The sequence below is a fragment of the Mustela erminea genome, chromosome 3, assembly GCF_009829155.1.
Source record: "Mustela erminea isolate mMusErm1 chromosome 3, mMusErm1.Pri, whole genome shotgun sequence".
Lineage (NCBI taxonomy): Eukaryota > Metazoa > Chordata > Mammalia > Carnivora > Mustelidae > Mustela > Mustela erminea.
Genome location: NC_045616.1, coordinates 14,454,262 through 14,471,686, shown reverse-complemented (window position 1 = coordinate 14,471,686; position 17,425 = coordinate 14,454,262). Strand labels below are relative to the sequence as shown.

The 17,425-nt window shown below is 41.2% G+C and overlaps 1 protein-coding gene across 3 annotated transcripts in view; it reads left to right on the top strand.

Annotated features, from left to right (window-relative positions):
- The window catches only part of CANX (calnexin), a 36,699-nt gene that overhangs the window by 12,404 nt on the left and 6,870 nt on the right, over positions 1-17,425 (top strand). For all 3 annotated transcript variants that reach the window (XM_032335302.1, XM_032335303.1, XM_032335304.1), the window contains 9 exons: positions 5,661-5,837; positions 6,090-6,163; positions 7,062-7,120; positions 7,575-7,716; positions 8,217-8,298; positions 8,818-9,010; positions 11,602-11,791; positions 14,807-14,920; positions 15,217-15,373. In XM_032335302.1, coding sequence (XP_032191193.1) covers positions 5,664-5,837; positions 6,090-6,163; positions 7,062-7,120; positions 7,575-7,716; positions 8,217-8,298; positions 8,818-9,010; positions 11,602-11,791; positions 14,807-14,920; positions 15,217-15,373 — 1,185 coding nt within the window. In that variant the 5' untranslated portion in view covers positions 5,661-5,663. The remainder of the gene's footprint in view (positions 1-5,660; positions 5,838-6,089; positions 6,164-7,061; positions 7,121-7,574; positions 7,717-8,216; positions 8,299-8,817; positions 9,011-11,601; positions 11,792-14,806; positions 14,921-15,216; positions 15,374-17,425) is intronic.

Sequence of the window (17,425 nt, the reverse complement as noted above, 5' to 3'; positions counted from 1 at the left end):
TTCTCCCTTTTGGACTGGCTTCTTTCACTTAGCAATATGCATTTAAAATTCATCCAAGTCTTTTTGTGGCTTGATAACTCATTTCTTTGAGTTGCTGAATAATATTGCATTGCAGTTTGTTTATTCATACAGCTATTGAAAGGTATTTTCGGTCCTTCCAAGTTTGGGGTGGTTATAGATAAAGCTGCTAGAAACACTGGTGTGGAGGGTTTTGTACATATGTAATCCTTCAGATCAGTTGGGCAAGTATGTAGGAACATGATTGCCGAATAGATGGTAAGACTTCGTTTAGTTTTGTAAGAAATCCCACACTGTCTTCCAGAGGGGGTATGCTGTTTTGTATTTTCACCAGCAATAAATGAGAGCTCCTGTTGCTTCACACCTTTGCCAGTGTTTGGATCTTGGCCATTTTAATATGTGCGTGGTGGTATCTTGTTTTAATTTGCAAGTAGCCAGTGGCAGATGATACTGAGCATCTTTTCATGTTTATTTTTCATCTCAGTATCTTTGGTGAGCTATCTTCAGAATTTTTGTCCATTCTGTAACTGGATGGTTGGTTTTCTCATCGGTGAGTGTGAGTTCTTTGTACAGTTTGGAAACCAGTCTGTTATCGGATGTGTGTTTTCCAAGCATTTTCTCCTTGTCTGATTTGTCTTTTAATTCTCTTAAGTCTTTCACAGAGTTGAATTTTTTAATTTAATAAATATGGCTTACTGATTTTTCTTTCCATGTATCTTGCTTTTGATGTTGTATGTAAAACCTTATTGTGAGACCTAAGATCACCGAAATTTTCTCCTATGTTTTATTCTAGAAAGCAACATCCTGTGTAAATACCCACCCAGTCAGTGCTACCTTTTGGACTCCATTCCATGTAGGGGGGCTGAAAGAAGATGGGGGGGATTCTCTGTCTTAGTAATGTTGGATTTTCATTAACAAAGCAGAGAATTAAGGTCACCTTAAAATTTATTGTTGAATTCTTTGTGAATATGGACAAATCTCTAACAAAACTTGGAACATTTAAGTTGACTTACTAGTGGTTCTTGGAACTAGAATGGGCCTATTGGTTGTAGCATTTGGGGGGGATATTGGCAAATACTGTAACAATACTGGTGTAACAGTACTGGTGTTAACACAGCATATGTGGAGCTGGCAGAGGGTAAGGCTCATTAAGATAAGAGCTCTGAGAGGCGTGGTTTGGCAGAACTTCACAGGTTCCACGGCCTTCTGGATAATGTGAAGGGAATAGGTGAATTCCTGTACACTTCTCTCACCTAAAAAACCAGGTTCTGCACCCCAGAGTGTAGAGGAAATGGCAGTGGGTGAGAAGTGCATTTTCTGAAGCTTTCTAGAGACTTCCTGTGTTGTTCCTGACATGACAGGTAGCTAGCCTTCTGCTCTGTGAAAAGGGTTTTCCTTGTAGTGGGACCACTCTGCCTTCCCGACACAGATGCCTCCCCCTAACACCCTCACCGTAGGCCCACAGCCTGGCTTGCTAGTCCGCAGTCGCTCTGCCCTCACTAACCTTATCTGAACCTCCCCATTTCAGATCACTCCTAAAGGCTCCTCCTGCCTGGTCCTCTTCCTGTCTTCTCTTCCATTATGCCTTCTCAGTATGCAACTACATAGTAGCATTCTGTCTAGTGTAATAGAAATACAGGATTTGAATTCTTTGAGTCTCAGTTATTAGTTGTGATAATAAGTAGGTTATTGTGATTTCACTAAGTCTTGCTTCCTAACTCATAAAATAAAACAAGAGTAATACCTCACGGGAGATTTATATGAACAGTGTGTATGAAAGTGCTTTATAAACTGGAAAACCAAGCCCGGATGGATTATTCTTTTTTAAAGATTTTATTTATTTATTTGACAGATCACAAGTAGGCAGAGAGGCAGGCAGAGAGAGAGAAGGAAGCAGGCTCCCTGCTGAGCAGAGAGCCCAATGCGGGGCTTGATCCCAGGATCCAGAGATCATGACCTGAGCCGAAGGCAGGGGCTTTAACCCACTGAGCCACCCAGGTGCCCCCCGGATGGATTATTCTTAAACCCAAAGCAGTGGTTCTCAAAGTGTGGTTCCTGGAACTTGTTGGAAAAGTAAAAATCCAGGCCTGGACTGCATTAGAAACTCGGACAGAGTCCAGCAGTCTTCTTCAGCAAGCCCCTGTGTGATGCTGACAGCTGTTTAAGTTTGAGAAACACAGCTCTGCATTATACTTAAAAACTGAAGGAAAGCTGTTTTGGTCGGCCTGGGCTGCTGAATAGAATACCACGGCAGGGGCTTAAATCATAGGAAATGATTTTCTCTCAATTCTGGAGGCTGGAAGTCCCAGATAAAGGTGTTGTCGGGATTGGTTTCTGGTGAGGACGTTTCTCCAGCTTGCAGAGAACTGCCCTCTGACTGTGTCCTCATGGACTCCTCGGGGCATGAACGCTCCTAGTGTCCTACGTGGGTACCAGTTTCACTGGATTAGGGCCCTACGCACCCTGTGACCTCTTAACCTTAAGTCCTCTCTTAAATGTCTTGTGTCTAGATACAGTCACCTTGGGAATTAGGGCTTCAACATGCACATTTGGGCGGGAGAATCTAATTCAGTCTATAGCAGCAATATATCAACACATTAAAACTTATTGAGAAAAAAACAATCAGTCCTGTCTTTTTTTTAAAGGCAAGTATTTAGCCCACCAGACCATCTTCCTGATTAGCTTTTTTCCTTGGACAATGTGTGTTCCAGCACCAGTACTAAGTTCTAAGTAATCCATTGCTTTTGTACTTTTAATTACTACTAGTCTCAGCACATTTTATTTACTTTCAAAAAGTCTTAGCTATATATTGTTTTAGCTGTGTTTGGGACTAGTTTGGTTTTGTAGCTTATACCTGGGACTCTAATCCCCATTTATAGCTTTGTCTCTTTTCCTTTTTTCTTTTTTTTCAGATTTTTATTTATTTAGAGGCATCTGAGCGGGTTGGTCTGATTCTGACTCTTGATCTCGGCTCAGGTCATGACCTTAGGGGTCTTGAGATAAAGCCCTGCCTGTGGCTCCATGCTCAGTGTGGAGTCTGCTTGAGATTCTCACTTTCTCTTTCAAAATACACAATCTTTAAAAAGAAAAAAACCTGCACACAAGTAGGGGGAGGGGCAGAGGGAGAGGGACATGTAGACTACACACTGAGCTTGGAGCCTGAGGCTGGCCTCCATTCCAGGACCCTGAGATCCTGACCTGAGCCAAAGTCAGACACTTAACTGACTGAGCCACCCAGGTGTCCCTATAACATTGTTTCCGTGGGCATTGTTTCTGCTTGGGAATTAGATAAAATTGATTTAGGTAGAAGGGTTGAATCAGCCTGTTTAGTTTCAGAGAGCAAGTTGTAAATCAAATAGCAATATTGCTATGCCATTCCAGAAAACCGGTCTTTCCAGTGAATAAATGAGAGATTACTTGTGTTTTTAAAGTATATAAGAAACTGAAGCAGATTGTTGACATTAAGAATTTTTTCTAAAGGGGCGCCTGGGTGGCTCAGTTGTAAGTGTCTGCCTTTGGCTCGGGCCGTGATCCCAGGGTACTGGGATCGAGCCCCACGTCAGTCTCCCTGCTTGGCGGGAAGCCTGCTTCTCTCTCTCCCGCTTCCCTTCCTTGTATTCCCTCTTTCATTGTCTCTCTCTCTCTGTCAAATAAATAAATAAAATCTTAAAAAAAAAACAACAACAGATTTTTTTCTAAAAATCAGTCCTAGAGAAGGTTGTGAATGATTTTATTTAGCACTTTTTTTTTTTAAGATTTTTTTATTTATTTGTCAGAGAGAGAGAAAGGGAGAGAGAGCGAACACAGGCAGACAGAATGGCAGGCAGAGGCAGAGGGAGAAGCAGACTCCCTGCCGAGCAAGGAGCAGGATGTGGGTGGGACTCGATACCAGGACGCTGGGATCCTGACCTGAGCCGAAGGCAGCTGCTTAACCAACTGAGCCACCCAGGTGTCCCTATTTAGCACTTTTATTTTCCACACTAAATGCTAAGCATTTAGGAATCCAGTCTCTACCTTCTTTCATTCTGTGAACACAGTCCTAAGATGCATAAATAAAGAAATACCACTAAATGATGCATGAAAATACAGTTATTTGTGTTGAGTTACTATAAAGGGTTAGAGAGTTTATAAGGAATTTGGCATTAAACTGAGCATGAGAATAAATTGATTTACATTTTTCTAGAAACTCAGTTGGTCAAAATGGCAGTGTTGGTTGTGAATTGGGGCCATTTGAAGTTTCTGAAGGAGCTCCTTCAGTTTTTTTTCTTCTTTATTCTTTTTGGATTTTGCCTGAGAAATAAAAGTCTTCATTGTAAACAAAAGACCAAAAATGTTAAGCTCAGGTTTTTTTCCTTATGTCTTTTTTTGTTGTTGTTGCTTTAAAAACACATAAGATTTACTGTCTTTTTTTAAAAATTAGTTTTTGTTGTTTGTGGTTATTTACTATGATGGTTAACATCATTAAATGTACAGTTTTGTGGCATAAATTACATTCACATTCTTGTGCAATCATCCCCTCCATCCGTCTCTAGAACCCTTATTCATCTTGCAGAACTGGAACTGTACTACGTACTATTGAATCATGTTGTCCATCCATGTGACTCAGCTTTTATATCTTTAGATTTGTGGTCCCTTGGAAAGGGGACCCACTACCACCCATGACAGCCTAACACAATACACAAGGCACTTAAGTGTTTAAAAGAATGAGATAAGAGTAGCTAGTCCTTGGTTTAATATTTTTGTTCAGTCTTAAAACACCAACTTAAAACCATATCTAAACTTGGTGATCTTTGAACAATAACCATATCTATATTAAATCATCAATGTGAGGCTATTTAGCCCTTCTGTTACCATGTCATTGTAAATTGTAGATTAATATGTTAAAAAAGCTTTTGTCTATCATTGAACTTTATTTATTTATTTATTTATTTATTTATTTATTTATTTGACAGAGAGAAATTACAAGTACACTGAGAGGCAGGCAGAGAGAGAGAGAGAAGGAAGCAGGCTCCCCGCTGAGCAGAGAGCCCGATGCGGGACTCGATCCCAGGACCCTGAGATCATGACCTGAGCCGAAGGCAGCGGCTTAACCCACTGAGCCACCCAGGCGCCCCCTATCATTGAACTTTTTAAAAAAAAATTTTTTTAAAAAGATTTACTTATTTATTCATTTGACGGAGATTACAAGTTGGCAGAGAGGCAGTTGGGGATGGGGGAAGCAGGCTCCCCACTGAGCAGAGTTGGATGTGGGGCTCGATCCCAGGACCCTGGGATCATGACCTGAGCCGAAGGCAGAGGCTTTAACCCACTGAGCCACCCAGGCACCCCCATCGAACTGTTTTTAAATGCAAGAAGTGAGTTGGAAATTGCATTCTGACAACCTGGGTGTGGGTAGCCAATGTGATAATTCTATATGTGGACAATCATTTTTGAGTTTCATTTGGAAATTTTTGTGAAATTCAGTCTTGAAAACCCCCTTCATCTCTCTGGGCTCGGTTTCTTTATCTGTAAAATGAAATAGTAAAGTTTTTTTTCTGATTTGAAGGCCTTAATTTTAAATAAGAGAGGGGTCAGTGATCTTTAAAAAATATTTAAAAGGAAGCAATAACATTTCACTGATTTTACTTTTTTTTAATATGTAGAACATGGAAGCAAAGTGGTTCCTGTGTATGTTACTGGTCCTTGGAACTGGCATTGTTCAGGCTCATGAAGGACACGATGATGATATGATTGATATTGAGGACGACCTTGATGATGTTATTGAAGAGGTAGAAGACTCCAAATCGAAACCAGATACCAGTGCTCCTCCATCTCCAAAGGTTTGAAGTGGTCTTTGAATCTATTTGTTTGACCTCTTGAGGTAGTCAAAGGATGAAGGTAAATTTGGCTCCTTTTCCAAGGGCAAGCAAAGTTGGCTAAAATAGCAGCTTTTCTTATATGTTGCCAATGATAAATTATATATTGAATCATGAGGCACCTATAAAAGTTTGGGATAACTGAAAGCAAATCTTACTAAGAAGGGAATCCTGCTGAAAATTGCAATTTTTGATACATTTTTAAATTTAACACAGGTTACCTATAAAGCTCCGGTTCCAACAGGGGAAGTATATTTTGCTGATTCTTTTGACAGAGGAACCCTGTCAGGGTAAGTGTTTCTTGGGGAAAAATGTCTTGTAGGCAAGCATCATGTAAGTAAGATGTGATAGTGGATTCCTTTTCAGATAGCATTTTATATAGTAAAATGTCTTAACTATAACTATTTTATGTCCCCAGTGTTTGTCATCATTTAGATGGAATTTAGAATGTGTCCATTTAGAAAAGTTTTTTAGAATATGTGGGTCTAATTTCCATTTCTCTTTTCCCCTTGATCTTATATATTATTGTTCTTTTGAACTGAGAAGTTTTTTTCTCTTGAGTCTTAAAAGTGGAGGAATGCCTTGGTGACTTTAGTTAAGCATCTGACTCTTGGTTTCAGCTCAGGTTCTGATCTCGCATTCATGGGGTCAAGCCCCACGTCAGATTCTATGCTCAGTGAATAGTCTGCTTCACATTCTCTCTCGCCCTCCCTCCCACGCATCCGCACTCACTCAGTAACTAAAAATCTTAAAAAAAAAAAAAAAAGGTGGAATTATTTCATGGGTTTGGTACTTTTTCTTACAGGTTTGTGAGTTGAATAGTATGTATTTCTGTGTGGCAGATTTAAAAGTTGAAAGTACTAGAGTGGGAGCACCTGGCTGGCTCAGTGGGTTAAACCTCTGCCTTTGGCTCAGGTCATGATCTCAGGGTCCTGGGATGGAGCCCCACATCAGGATCTTTGCTCAGCAGGGAGCCTGCTTCCCCCTCTCTGCCTGCTTCTCTGCCTGTTTGTGATCTCTGTCTGTCAAATAAATAAATAAAATCTTAAAAAAAAAACGGAAAATACTAGAGTGATTAAGTAGACTAGGAAGACTTGGTAGATGCTGCTTGTGTTAGTATTTACATTGTTTCTTTTCATAGGCCAGCTGGCATTTAAATCTTAATTTGGGGGTTTGTCCTAATTACAGGTGGATTTTATCCAAAGCCAAGAAGGATGACACTGATGATGAAATTGCCAAATACGATGGTGAGAGTTCCATTTGATTTACGTAGAGTAGCAGACTGAGGCTTCACGTGTGGTTTCTATAGTGTATCTTAAGGCATGTCTGAAAATAGTATGTATACATTTTAAGATTTTTCCCTTAGAAGCTTTGCTGTCTGTGTGTTCATAGGGTTAGACCTGTAGACAGCTTTACACCATAAAATGGAGAAGTAATGTGTCACCTGTGCTGCTGTCTGTGTTAAATGGAAGGTCTTTCTAGGTGTAGATGAAGTGAATAAGCTACAAGTTTAAAAACCATATCCTAATACTTATCACATGTGTGTGGTTACTGGGCTAGCTCTCATAGGTAAATGGAGTAGGTTAAAAATTTGCCAGTATGATAGATGTGCATGACTTGGAGTTTTGCTTGTTACCATTTAAGAGATCTTCAAAGGCATGATTAGTGAGTGGATTTTTTTTTTTTCCTGATGTCTTGCAGGAAAGTGGGAGGTAGATGAAATGAAGGAAACGAAGCTCCCAGGTGATAAAGGGCTTGTGTTGATGTCTCGGGCCAAGCATCATGCCATCTCTGCGAAACTGAACAAGCCCTTTTTGTTTGATACCAAGCCTCTCATTGTTCAGTAAGTCAAACGTTTGCTTGATAGAAACTTCCCAGATCTTAGGAAATTATAAGAATAATTACATATCACAGTGGCAGGTTTGCAGTATATTTAAGCATCCTGTAATCCAGTACTTTTTTCCTGCCCAGTAAATTCGTTTGAAACAGATTGACTTACTTTTCTCCTGATGGCCAATGATCAGGATTTTGTCAAAAGTGTATACTGGGAATCTGCATTAAGGTTTTATTTTATTTTACTAATGTTTTGGGGGTGATTGAACAGCCATTCAAAAGCAAAAGAAAATGAGGAGCACTCAGTAGAGCATGAGACTGTTGATCTTGGGGTATGAATTGGTGCCCCTATGGGGTATAAAAATTACTTTAAAAAAAGTTCTTCAATAGGATGAAATTTTTCTTAAGCATAAACATATGACCTGTGATGAAACATGTGACCAAGACTAGTCAAAGAAATTTGATCTTTCAAAATGCCTTATGGTTTTCTGGTTTTCTCTTTGAAATCAGGTATGAGGTTAATTTCCAAAATGGAATAGAATGTGGTGGTGCCTACGTGAAACTGCTTTCCAAAACCCCAGAACTCAACCTGGTACGTCCTTCCTGTTTCCTTATATGGCCACCCACAGTTGTCTTTTAAGAATCTTAGAGAAAAGGAAAGAGAATCTTGGAAGACCTGGGAAAATGAAGGCCTCCTCTCCTACTGTTGAAATATTTAGAGGATTGGGAATATTGACTTCGATGCTTCTTTTTTATTTGAGATGTGAATTTCAAAGCCATTGTGCCTTATCCCTGACTTCTGCTCTGTGTAATTTTTAGTTTTGGCAAACTTTGTTTTGTGTAAGAAGCAGTAACTATCTAGATACATGCATTACTCTGTTTTGTTTTTGTTTTTAAGTACTTTCATATATCCTCATGTAAGTTTCCCCAGGTAATTTCTGGTTATTCCTTTTCAGTGGTATCTATATAAGCCTCACAAATGAATCAGCTTTTTCTTTAAGGTGCCAGAAATTTATCTGGGATTTTATTAGAGGAAATAGCACATTTTGAAAGTTTGCTTTTGAACACTTTGATTGAGTCACTTAAAAATAATTCATTTTTGTTTCTGTAGGATCAGTTCCACGACAAGACCCCTTATACGATTATGTTTGGTCCAGATAAATGTGGAGAAGACTATAAATTGCATTTCATCTTCCGCCACAAAAACCCCAAAACGGGTATATATGAAGAAAAGCATGCTAAGAGGCCAGATGCAGATCTGAAGACCTATTTTACTGATAAGAAGACACATCTTTATACATTAAGTAAGAAAACATATTAATTTGGGGGTATTATGGCACCGTACACTTATCATCTGTTTAAAGATTACATATCTGGAGAAGATGGTAGTCTGCAAGTAAGAGTCTCTGTTGACTTAATATCGTAGTGGTGAAAATAACTTAATTTTTCAGCAGCAAAAAAAAAGCTGCTTTTCCCATAGGTTGAATTGAAAAGTGGGGTTTGAGACCATCTTAAAGTAAGCTTGTATGTTCCGTAAAGAGCTTTGCTGATTCCCCTCATGTTCTCCCATTGTGTATTTTCTTGTTGAGAACATGTTGAATATGGGTTACAATAGAAATACATGTTGTTGTTGTTTTCAAATTATCTTTCAGTTAAAGTTTGGATGCTCCAATACCTGGATGGTTGAGGTTTTTGTGTATGTGTGTTTTTAAGATTTTATTTGTCAGAGAGAGAGCACAGGCAGGGGAATGGTAGGGCAGAACGAGAAGCAGACTCCCTGCTGAGCAAAAAGCTCAGTACGGGCTCAATCCCAGGATCCTGGGATCAAGATGCTTAACCAACTGAGCCACCCGGGCATCCCTAGACAGTTGGACATTGGAATGCATTTTTTATTTTACTATTAAAGATGTATTTGTTTATTTTTGAGAGACCATGCAAGGGAGGGGAAGGGCAGAGGGGGAGAGAGAGAGAGAGAAATCCTCTGCACTGAGCTCAGAGCCTGGAATGGACTCGAGACCAGGTCCAGAGCTGAAACCAAGAGCCAGCTGCTTAACCTGAGCCACCCAGGGGCCCCTGGAATGCGTTTCTTATTTTAATGAAGCTTTTCCTGCTGGTTTAAGACTATATACACAGGCCTCTTTTCCTAAAGAGTATAGTCACCTTTTTTCTTTTCTTTTCTTTTTTTTTTTTTAAGATTTTTATTTATTTGACAGAGAGAGACACAGTGAGAGAGGGAGAAGCAGGCTTCCCACTGAGCAGGGAGCCCAATGCGTGGCTCGATCCCAAGACCCTGGGATCATGACCTGAGCCAAAAGCAGATGCTTAACAACTGAGCCATTCAGTGCTTTTTTTTTTTCTTTATAACAGAAGTAATACATACTCCATAAAAATTCAAAAGCTAGAAATAAGCAAAATAAAATTACATTTAAAATTATTTGAAATATCAATATTGTAATATGTATTTGACCGTGTCTGTATAAACACTTGCAGTGTTTTATTAAAAGTTGAATGCTAGGGGTGCCTGGGTGGCTCAGTGGGTTAAGCCGCTGCCTTCGGCTCAGGTCATGATCTCAGGGTCCTGGGATCGAGTCCCGCATCAGGGTCTCTGCTCAGCAGGGAGCCTGCTTCCTCCTCTCTCTCTCTGCTTGCCTCTCTGCCTACTTGTGATCTCTCTCTGTCAAATAAATAAATAAAATCTTAAAAAAAATAAAAAAAAATTAAATGCTAGGGTGCCTAGATGGCTCATTTGGTTGAGCAGCTGGCTCTTGATGTCAGCTCAGGTCATGATCTGGGGTCATGGGATTAAACCCCAAGTCTGACTCCATGCTCAGTGGGGAGTCTGCTTCAGAATTCTCTTTCCCTTTCCCTCTGCCCCTCTCCTTGCACACATGCATGTGCTTTCTCTCTTAAAAAAAAAAAAAAAAGTTGAACGTGCTGTATTCCACTTACTCTCTTCTCAAAGGTGTAAGAATATCTCTATGAGAGCACATATGACTGACAACGTTGCTGGCCTTCATTATCACTGAGGCCAGTGGCATAGGTGCTCCCTGCTTTCCATAGTATTCTGGATGTGCTGGGACCTAGTCAGTTGCCAATAAGACATTTAGGTATGGGATCCAGGCTTTAGAGGAAGTCTCACTTCAGATATGTTTATGGATTTAAAGTTCCACTGGACTCAAAAGTACAACCATAAGTAGACATGTGATTTAATATATAAAATCAAACGCTTGTTTGATTGGAAATTTTGGTAACATAGTTGGTAGTAGTACCAGTTCAAAAAATGAGGAAATGGGCTTTTCTTGTTGGGGGGTGGTGGTTATAATAAGTAAACTTACTTGCCTGTTGATTGGTGTGTAACCATTTGTGTCAGACTATTATTGCATGAGTTTTGATGTTTTTAATGTCCATAAGTGAAGTCTTCTGCAACTTTAAATTTTATGTGTCATTTGCTTTAGTTTTAAAATCCCGAGGAACTAGCATTTATGATTTACAGATAAGGAAGAGAGGGTTAACTACATAAGGCTCCAAGACCGTCTTCTGACTCTGACACCTTGAGGTCATTACTCTGTGCTTCCATTTCCTATTAGAAATAGGATCTTCTGGGGCGCTTGGGTGGCTCAGTGGGTTGAGGCCTCTGCCGTCGGCTCAGGTCATGATCCCAGGGTCCTGGAATTGGGCCCTGCAACGGGCTCTCTGCTCACCGGGGAGCCTGCTTCCCCCTCTCTCTGCCTGCCTCTCTGCCTGCGTATGATCTCTCTCTGTCAAATAAATGAATAAAATCTTAAAAAAAAAAAAAAAAAGAAAGAAAGAAATAGGATCTTCTGCTGTGGAAAAGAGAACTTGGGAAATGAGTGGTTGATTTATTTTTTTTTAATTGCATTTAATTTTTTTTTAGTCTTGAATCCAGATAATAGTTTTGAAATATTAGTGGACCAGTCTGTTGTGAATAGTGGAAATTTGCTAAATGACATGACTCCTCCTGTAAATCCTTCACGTGAGATTGAGGACCCAGAAGACCAGAAGCCTGAGGATTGGGATGAAAGACCAAAAATACCAGATCCTGATGCTGTCAAACCGGATGACTGGTGAGTCTTCACAGTGCAGCATTTCATATGTTCCGCGTGGCTTAAGCAACTGATGTTGGCTAAGATCTCATAATTTCAATAATCTATGGTGCTCTCTAAATGGTAGGAAAAATGGAGACCACTCTAGCTGAAAAGGGGCCATAGTGATCATCTCGATTGCCTAATACCATTTTACAAGCCACAGAATGCTGAAATTGATGATTGAGTTTGCCTGTGGGAACATGGTGGGTTTGTAGCAGAACCTTTCTTCACTTGGCCTTTCCAGGGCTTTTATGAATTCACATTTAAAAGTCTTGAAATTTTATGGGGTGCCTGGGTGGCTTAGTGGGTTAAGCCTTTGCCTCAGCTCAGGTCATGATCTCAGGGTCTTGGGATCGAGCCCCACATTGGGCGCTCGGCTCAGCAGGGGGCCTACTTTCCCCTTCTTTCTCTCTCTGCCAAATGAATAAATAAATTAAAAAAAAAAACCTTTAAAAGTCTTGAAATTTTATTTAATTTATTTTTTACAAGATTTTGGGGGCACCTGGGTGGCTTAGTTAGTTAAGCATCTGCCTTTGGCTCAGGTCATGATCTGAGGGTCCCAGGATCAAACCCTGCATCGGGCTCTGCTTGATTTTATTTCTTTTATTTAATTTATTTAATTTATTTGAGAGAGAGAGAACGCATGTATGCACATGCACAAGTGGGGAGGAGGGGTCGGGGGAGAGGGAGAGGCAGACTCTGCTGAGCAGGGAGTGTGAAGTGGGACTCCATCCTAGGATCCTGAGGTCATGACCTGAGCCAAAGGCAGAAGCTTAACCAACTGAGCCATGCTGGTGCCCTAAATTTTAAACTTTAATTTGTATAATAACCTTTTTCCCATTTAAACAACACTCAAGGCTCCTCTGCTCTGTATTGGGCAGTGGAAGACAAAGCCACAGGGATACCAGCTGCCCACACAGCTCCCAGTAGAGTTGTGAGGCAGGCAGATATGGTCGGTGTGCGTGTGGTGAGTGATCTGGTAGTAGGTGTTAGTGAGTGATGAGAGCACTAGCTATGCCTAGTCCAGGGCCAGTTTCTTGAGCAAGGAGGTCAGACTGAGACTTGGAAGTGGGGTAAGGAGTCAGGCAAATGGTGAAGATGGGGAATGGTACTCCCAGCTGAGGAAAAACAACATGTGCAGTAAGTAGAGGGGTGGGAGTGAGCTTGGCATGTGTGAGTGAACTTGAGTATATGCTGTATAGCCTTTCTTGTTGGGTACGAATTGGAGAGTGATGAAAAGTGAAAACAGGCAAGGTTATACTCTTATGTGTGGCCATGTTGGGACTATGATCCAGTGACTTTTAGAAATGTCAGAAAGTGACAAAGAGCAGTTAAATTCTAGCTGATGTTTTTCCTTCCTTAAAGTATGTGTACCTGAATTTTTATGCTACACTAGAATAAACACTGAATAAACGCGTAGACCTGGACTCTGCCTATTTCAGTATCGTACTCCTTAACTAGCTGTTTTATTTTGGGGGTGGGAGTGTGAATGTTCAGCTTCATTAAAAGGGCCAGCTGAATGTTGTACAGTGTTCTGCAGTGTTCTCATGCAATTAATTTAAAACAAGCATGGGTCAAAAGCATAATCTTGGCAGAGGATAGAAGATGTCTTTGCTTACCAGTTAATATGGGCTCTGTTTCATAATGCTTGCATAAAACTTTGAAATTAGCTACTTCTTGATGAACTTTTCTTTTAAGAGTAAATGTTTGAGGGGCGCCTGGGTGGCTCAGTGGGTTAAAGCCTCTGCCTTCGGTTCAGGTCATGATCCCAGGGTCCTGGGATGGAGCCCCACATCAGGCTCTTTGCTCAGCAGGGAGCCTGCTTCCCTCTCTCTCTCTCTGCCTGTCTCTCTGCCTACTTGTGATCTCTGTCTGTCTGTCAAATAAATAAATAAAATCTTAAAAAAAAAAGTAAATGAGTTATTGTTCACATACTAAAATCCACCCTCTTTCTGTCTCCCTGGGTTAACCTGTTCTGGACATAGCTACTTACCTATTAGATTAACCTATTCTGGACATCCATGTACTATAATATATGACCTTTTGTATCTAGCTTCTGTGCTTGGCATAATGACTTCAGGGTTCATCCATGTTGAAGTGTGTGTCGATACTTCATTCCTTTTTCTGAGCTAGTAACACTCCGTCATGTAGATACCACCGCACTTTATCCAGGCCCCAGTTGACTGACGTTTAGGTGGTTTTTTTAGCAATGGTTATGAATCATGCTGCTATGAACAGTCATTACAGGTGTTTGGGTGGTTCCACGTTTTCATTGTCTTAGAGTGGAATTGCTGCCATTTTCCTTTCCCGCCAGTGACATTACAAGATCTCCACATCCTCACCAACACTTGTTTTTAGCAGTCATTCTTATAGCCATCTTATAGTCATTCTTATAGCCATCCTAGTGGGTGTGAAGTGATATTTTATTGTGGGTTTTTTTTTTTTTTAAAGATTTTATTTATTTATTTGACAGACAGACAGAGATCACAAGTAGGCAGAGAGGCAGTCAGAGAGAGGAGGAAGCAGGCTCCCTGCCGAGCAGAGAGCCCGATGTGGGGCTCGATCCCAGGACCTTGGGATCATGACCTGAGCTGAAAACAGAGGCTTTAACCCACTGAGCCACCCAGGCGCCCCTTTATTGTGGCTTTGATTTGCATTTTCCCAATGGCTAACGATGTTAAACGTCGTCTCATGTGCTTATTGGCCCTTTGTGTATCTTTGGAGAAATGTCTTTTCACATCCTTTGCCAGTGTTTAAGTTGGGTTGTCTTTTTTATGGAATTGTAAGAGCTCTCTATCTATTCTGAATACTAGACCACTGTCAGATGAATGAATTACTCCCTTCTGTTTTCCAGAAGGAGTTATTTTAAATCTTGAGAGTAAGCACGACCAAAATATTTCCAGATTGCCCCTGTTTCAGAGTTATAATGTGGGATCACACTGTGACTCTTTGGCCAGTGTTGTGTCCTGACTGGCTTTTTCTGTTGTGTGTAAGGGATGAAGATGCACCTGCTAAAATTCCAGATGAGGACGCTTCAAAGCCTGAAGGCTGGTTAGACGATGAGCCCGAATATGTACCTGATCCAGACGCAGAGAAGCCAGAGGACTGGTAAGACCTTCGGTGAACTTCTTAAATTGCCTGCTCTTTTATTGACATAAAAGTTACTGATTAAAGATAGCCAGGTGTCCAATTTAAGTGTAGGGCTCAACAGATTTAATTATGTGGTGGTTTTGAAGGCATCTATCCCGAAAAACCCTTGTTACTGGAAATGCAGGTACAAAATGATACTCTGGTGACACAGTGTGACCCTAGAAGCATTACTGCAGGACTTTAGGGGAGTCTTGGCGCGGCCGTCCTAGTCCTGCATCACAGAATCTGTTTGTAATTGGTTTCTACCTCCACAGGGATGAAGACATGGATGGAGAATGGGAGGCTCCTCAGATTGCCAACCCCAAGTGTGAGTCGGCCCCTGGGTGTGGTGTCTGGCAGCGACCTATGATTGACAACCCTAATTATAAGGGCAAATGGAAGCCTCCCATGATTGACAATCCTAACTACCAGGTGTGTGCCTCCTCATGGTTGAGTTGCCTCATTAATCTGTTTGTTTGGAGAGAAGTTTTGTCTATAGGGAGGCGGCGTGGTTGATCACTGTATTCAAACAATTGAATTAAAGACAAACTTCAGGGGCGCCTGGGTGGCTCAGTCAGTTGAGAGTCTGACTCTTGATTTGGGCTTAGGTCTCAAGAGTCAGGGTGGTGCATGAGGCTCCCCGCCCAGCTTAAAAAAAAAAAAAAAAGGCAAAAAACCCCAAACTTCGGAATTGAGAGAGAGCTTATATGTTAAGCGTTGGAAAAAATAAACCTAGGGACTGGAAAGAGGTTTCATGATTGCTTTGTAGCTTGTGTTTAAAATCAGAAAAGAAAAACAGAAACTTGTGATTTAGGCAGCCTGCTGTCGTGTGGTAGGGGCGTCGCAGCCACTGGATCCAAACTGGCGATTGGTGGGATGGCGATCAGTGGCATAGACCGTGGAGACGGGAGGGGGCTCTCTGACTGCGAATCCGCTCAGTGCTTCGCTTCGGTATCTCAGCTGTGAAAAGGCTGAGAGGTGCAAACAAAATGCTAGGCATACAGATGGTGACCACTGAGACCCTGGTCTCCTCAGTTTCTGTCTTAGATGACTTGTCATCGTTAATTTTGACTTTTTCCCCCTTTGTTATATCTTATTTTTCACAAAATATTTATTTATTTCGGAGAGGGAGGAGCAGGCGAGCAAGCATGCAGTGGGAGGGGTAGGAGAGGGAGAGAGATGTTAAGCCAACTGCACTCTGAGCATGAAGCCTGACATCAGGCTCAATCTCAAGACCCCGAGATCACAACCTGAGTCCGAATCAAGAGTCAGGTGTTCAGCCGACTGAACCACCCAGGCATCCCTGTCCTCCATTATAATGTAAGGTATGAGTGTATGTCTCTGTGCCTATACTGTGTGTATAAATTTCTGTTTGTAAGTGTATTTTTAGTTGTGCAGTCAAGCAATAAAATAAATTAAAATAGCCCTTTAAGTAAAATGTCCCTTTAGAAATACAAATCAAAACAGATGCTGGTGAGGATGTGAAGAAAGGGGAACCTTCCTATACTGTTGGTGGGAATGCAGGCTGGTACAGCCACTCTCTAAAACAGTATGGAGGTTCCTCAAAAAGTTGAAAATAGAGCTACCCTATGACCTAGCAATCGCACTACTGGGTATTTACCCTAAAGATACAAATGTGGGGATCCAAAGGGGCACGTGCACCCGAACGTTTATAGCAGCAATGTCCACAATAGCCAAACTATGGAAAGAACCTAGATGTCCATCAACAGATGAATGGATAAAGATGTGGCACACACACACACACTATAAAGCCATTAAAAGAAATGAAATCTTGCCATTTGCAATTGTGTAGATGGAACTAGAGGGTATTATGCTAAGGTGAAATAGGTCAATCAGAGAAAGACAATTATATGATCTCTCATACGAAGAATTTGAGAGGCAGGGCAGGGGGTTGTTGGGGGTAGGGAGGAAAAAAATGAAACAAGATGGGGTCAGGAGAGAGACTAACCATAAGAGACTCTTAATCTCAGGAAACAGACTGAGGGTTGCTGGAGGGGAAGGGGGTGGTAGGGATAGACATTGGGGAGGGTATGTGCTCTATGGTGAGTGATGTGAAATATGTGAGCCTGATGATTCACAGACCTGTACCCCTGGGGCAAATAATACATAATATGTTAATTTAAAAAGGGGGAGGGAACCCAGCCCTTTAGCTCTTCTGTGGATGGTCATTTGGGTGGATTGCTTTCCACCCATGTTTGCTCTCAGAGTCTTTGCTGCAGTGTTCAACCCTGCACATGTCTGGGTATGTGTGGTAACTATTCTTCTAGCTAGTTATCAAGAAGTACACTTGCTGGTTGAAGGTCACATACATTGCAGATCACCACTGAGCAAGCCTGTGCTTGTTCAAGGCTGTTTGTTGATAAGAGTTTGTTGGAATATGCCAGGCAGAGCAGGTGTTGGTTTGGGTCAAGGTCAGGGCTGAGGTTAGAAATTGAAAGTAGTTGGGAGTCCAGACATCTTCAT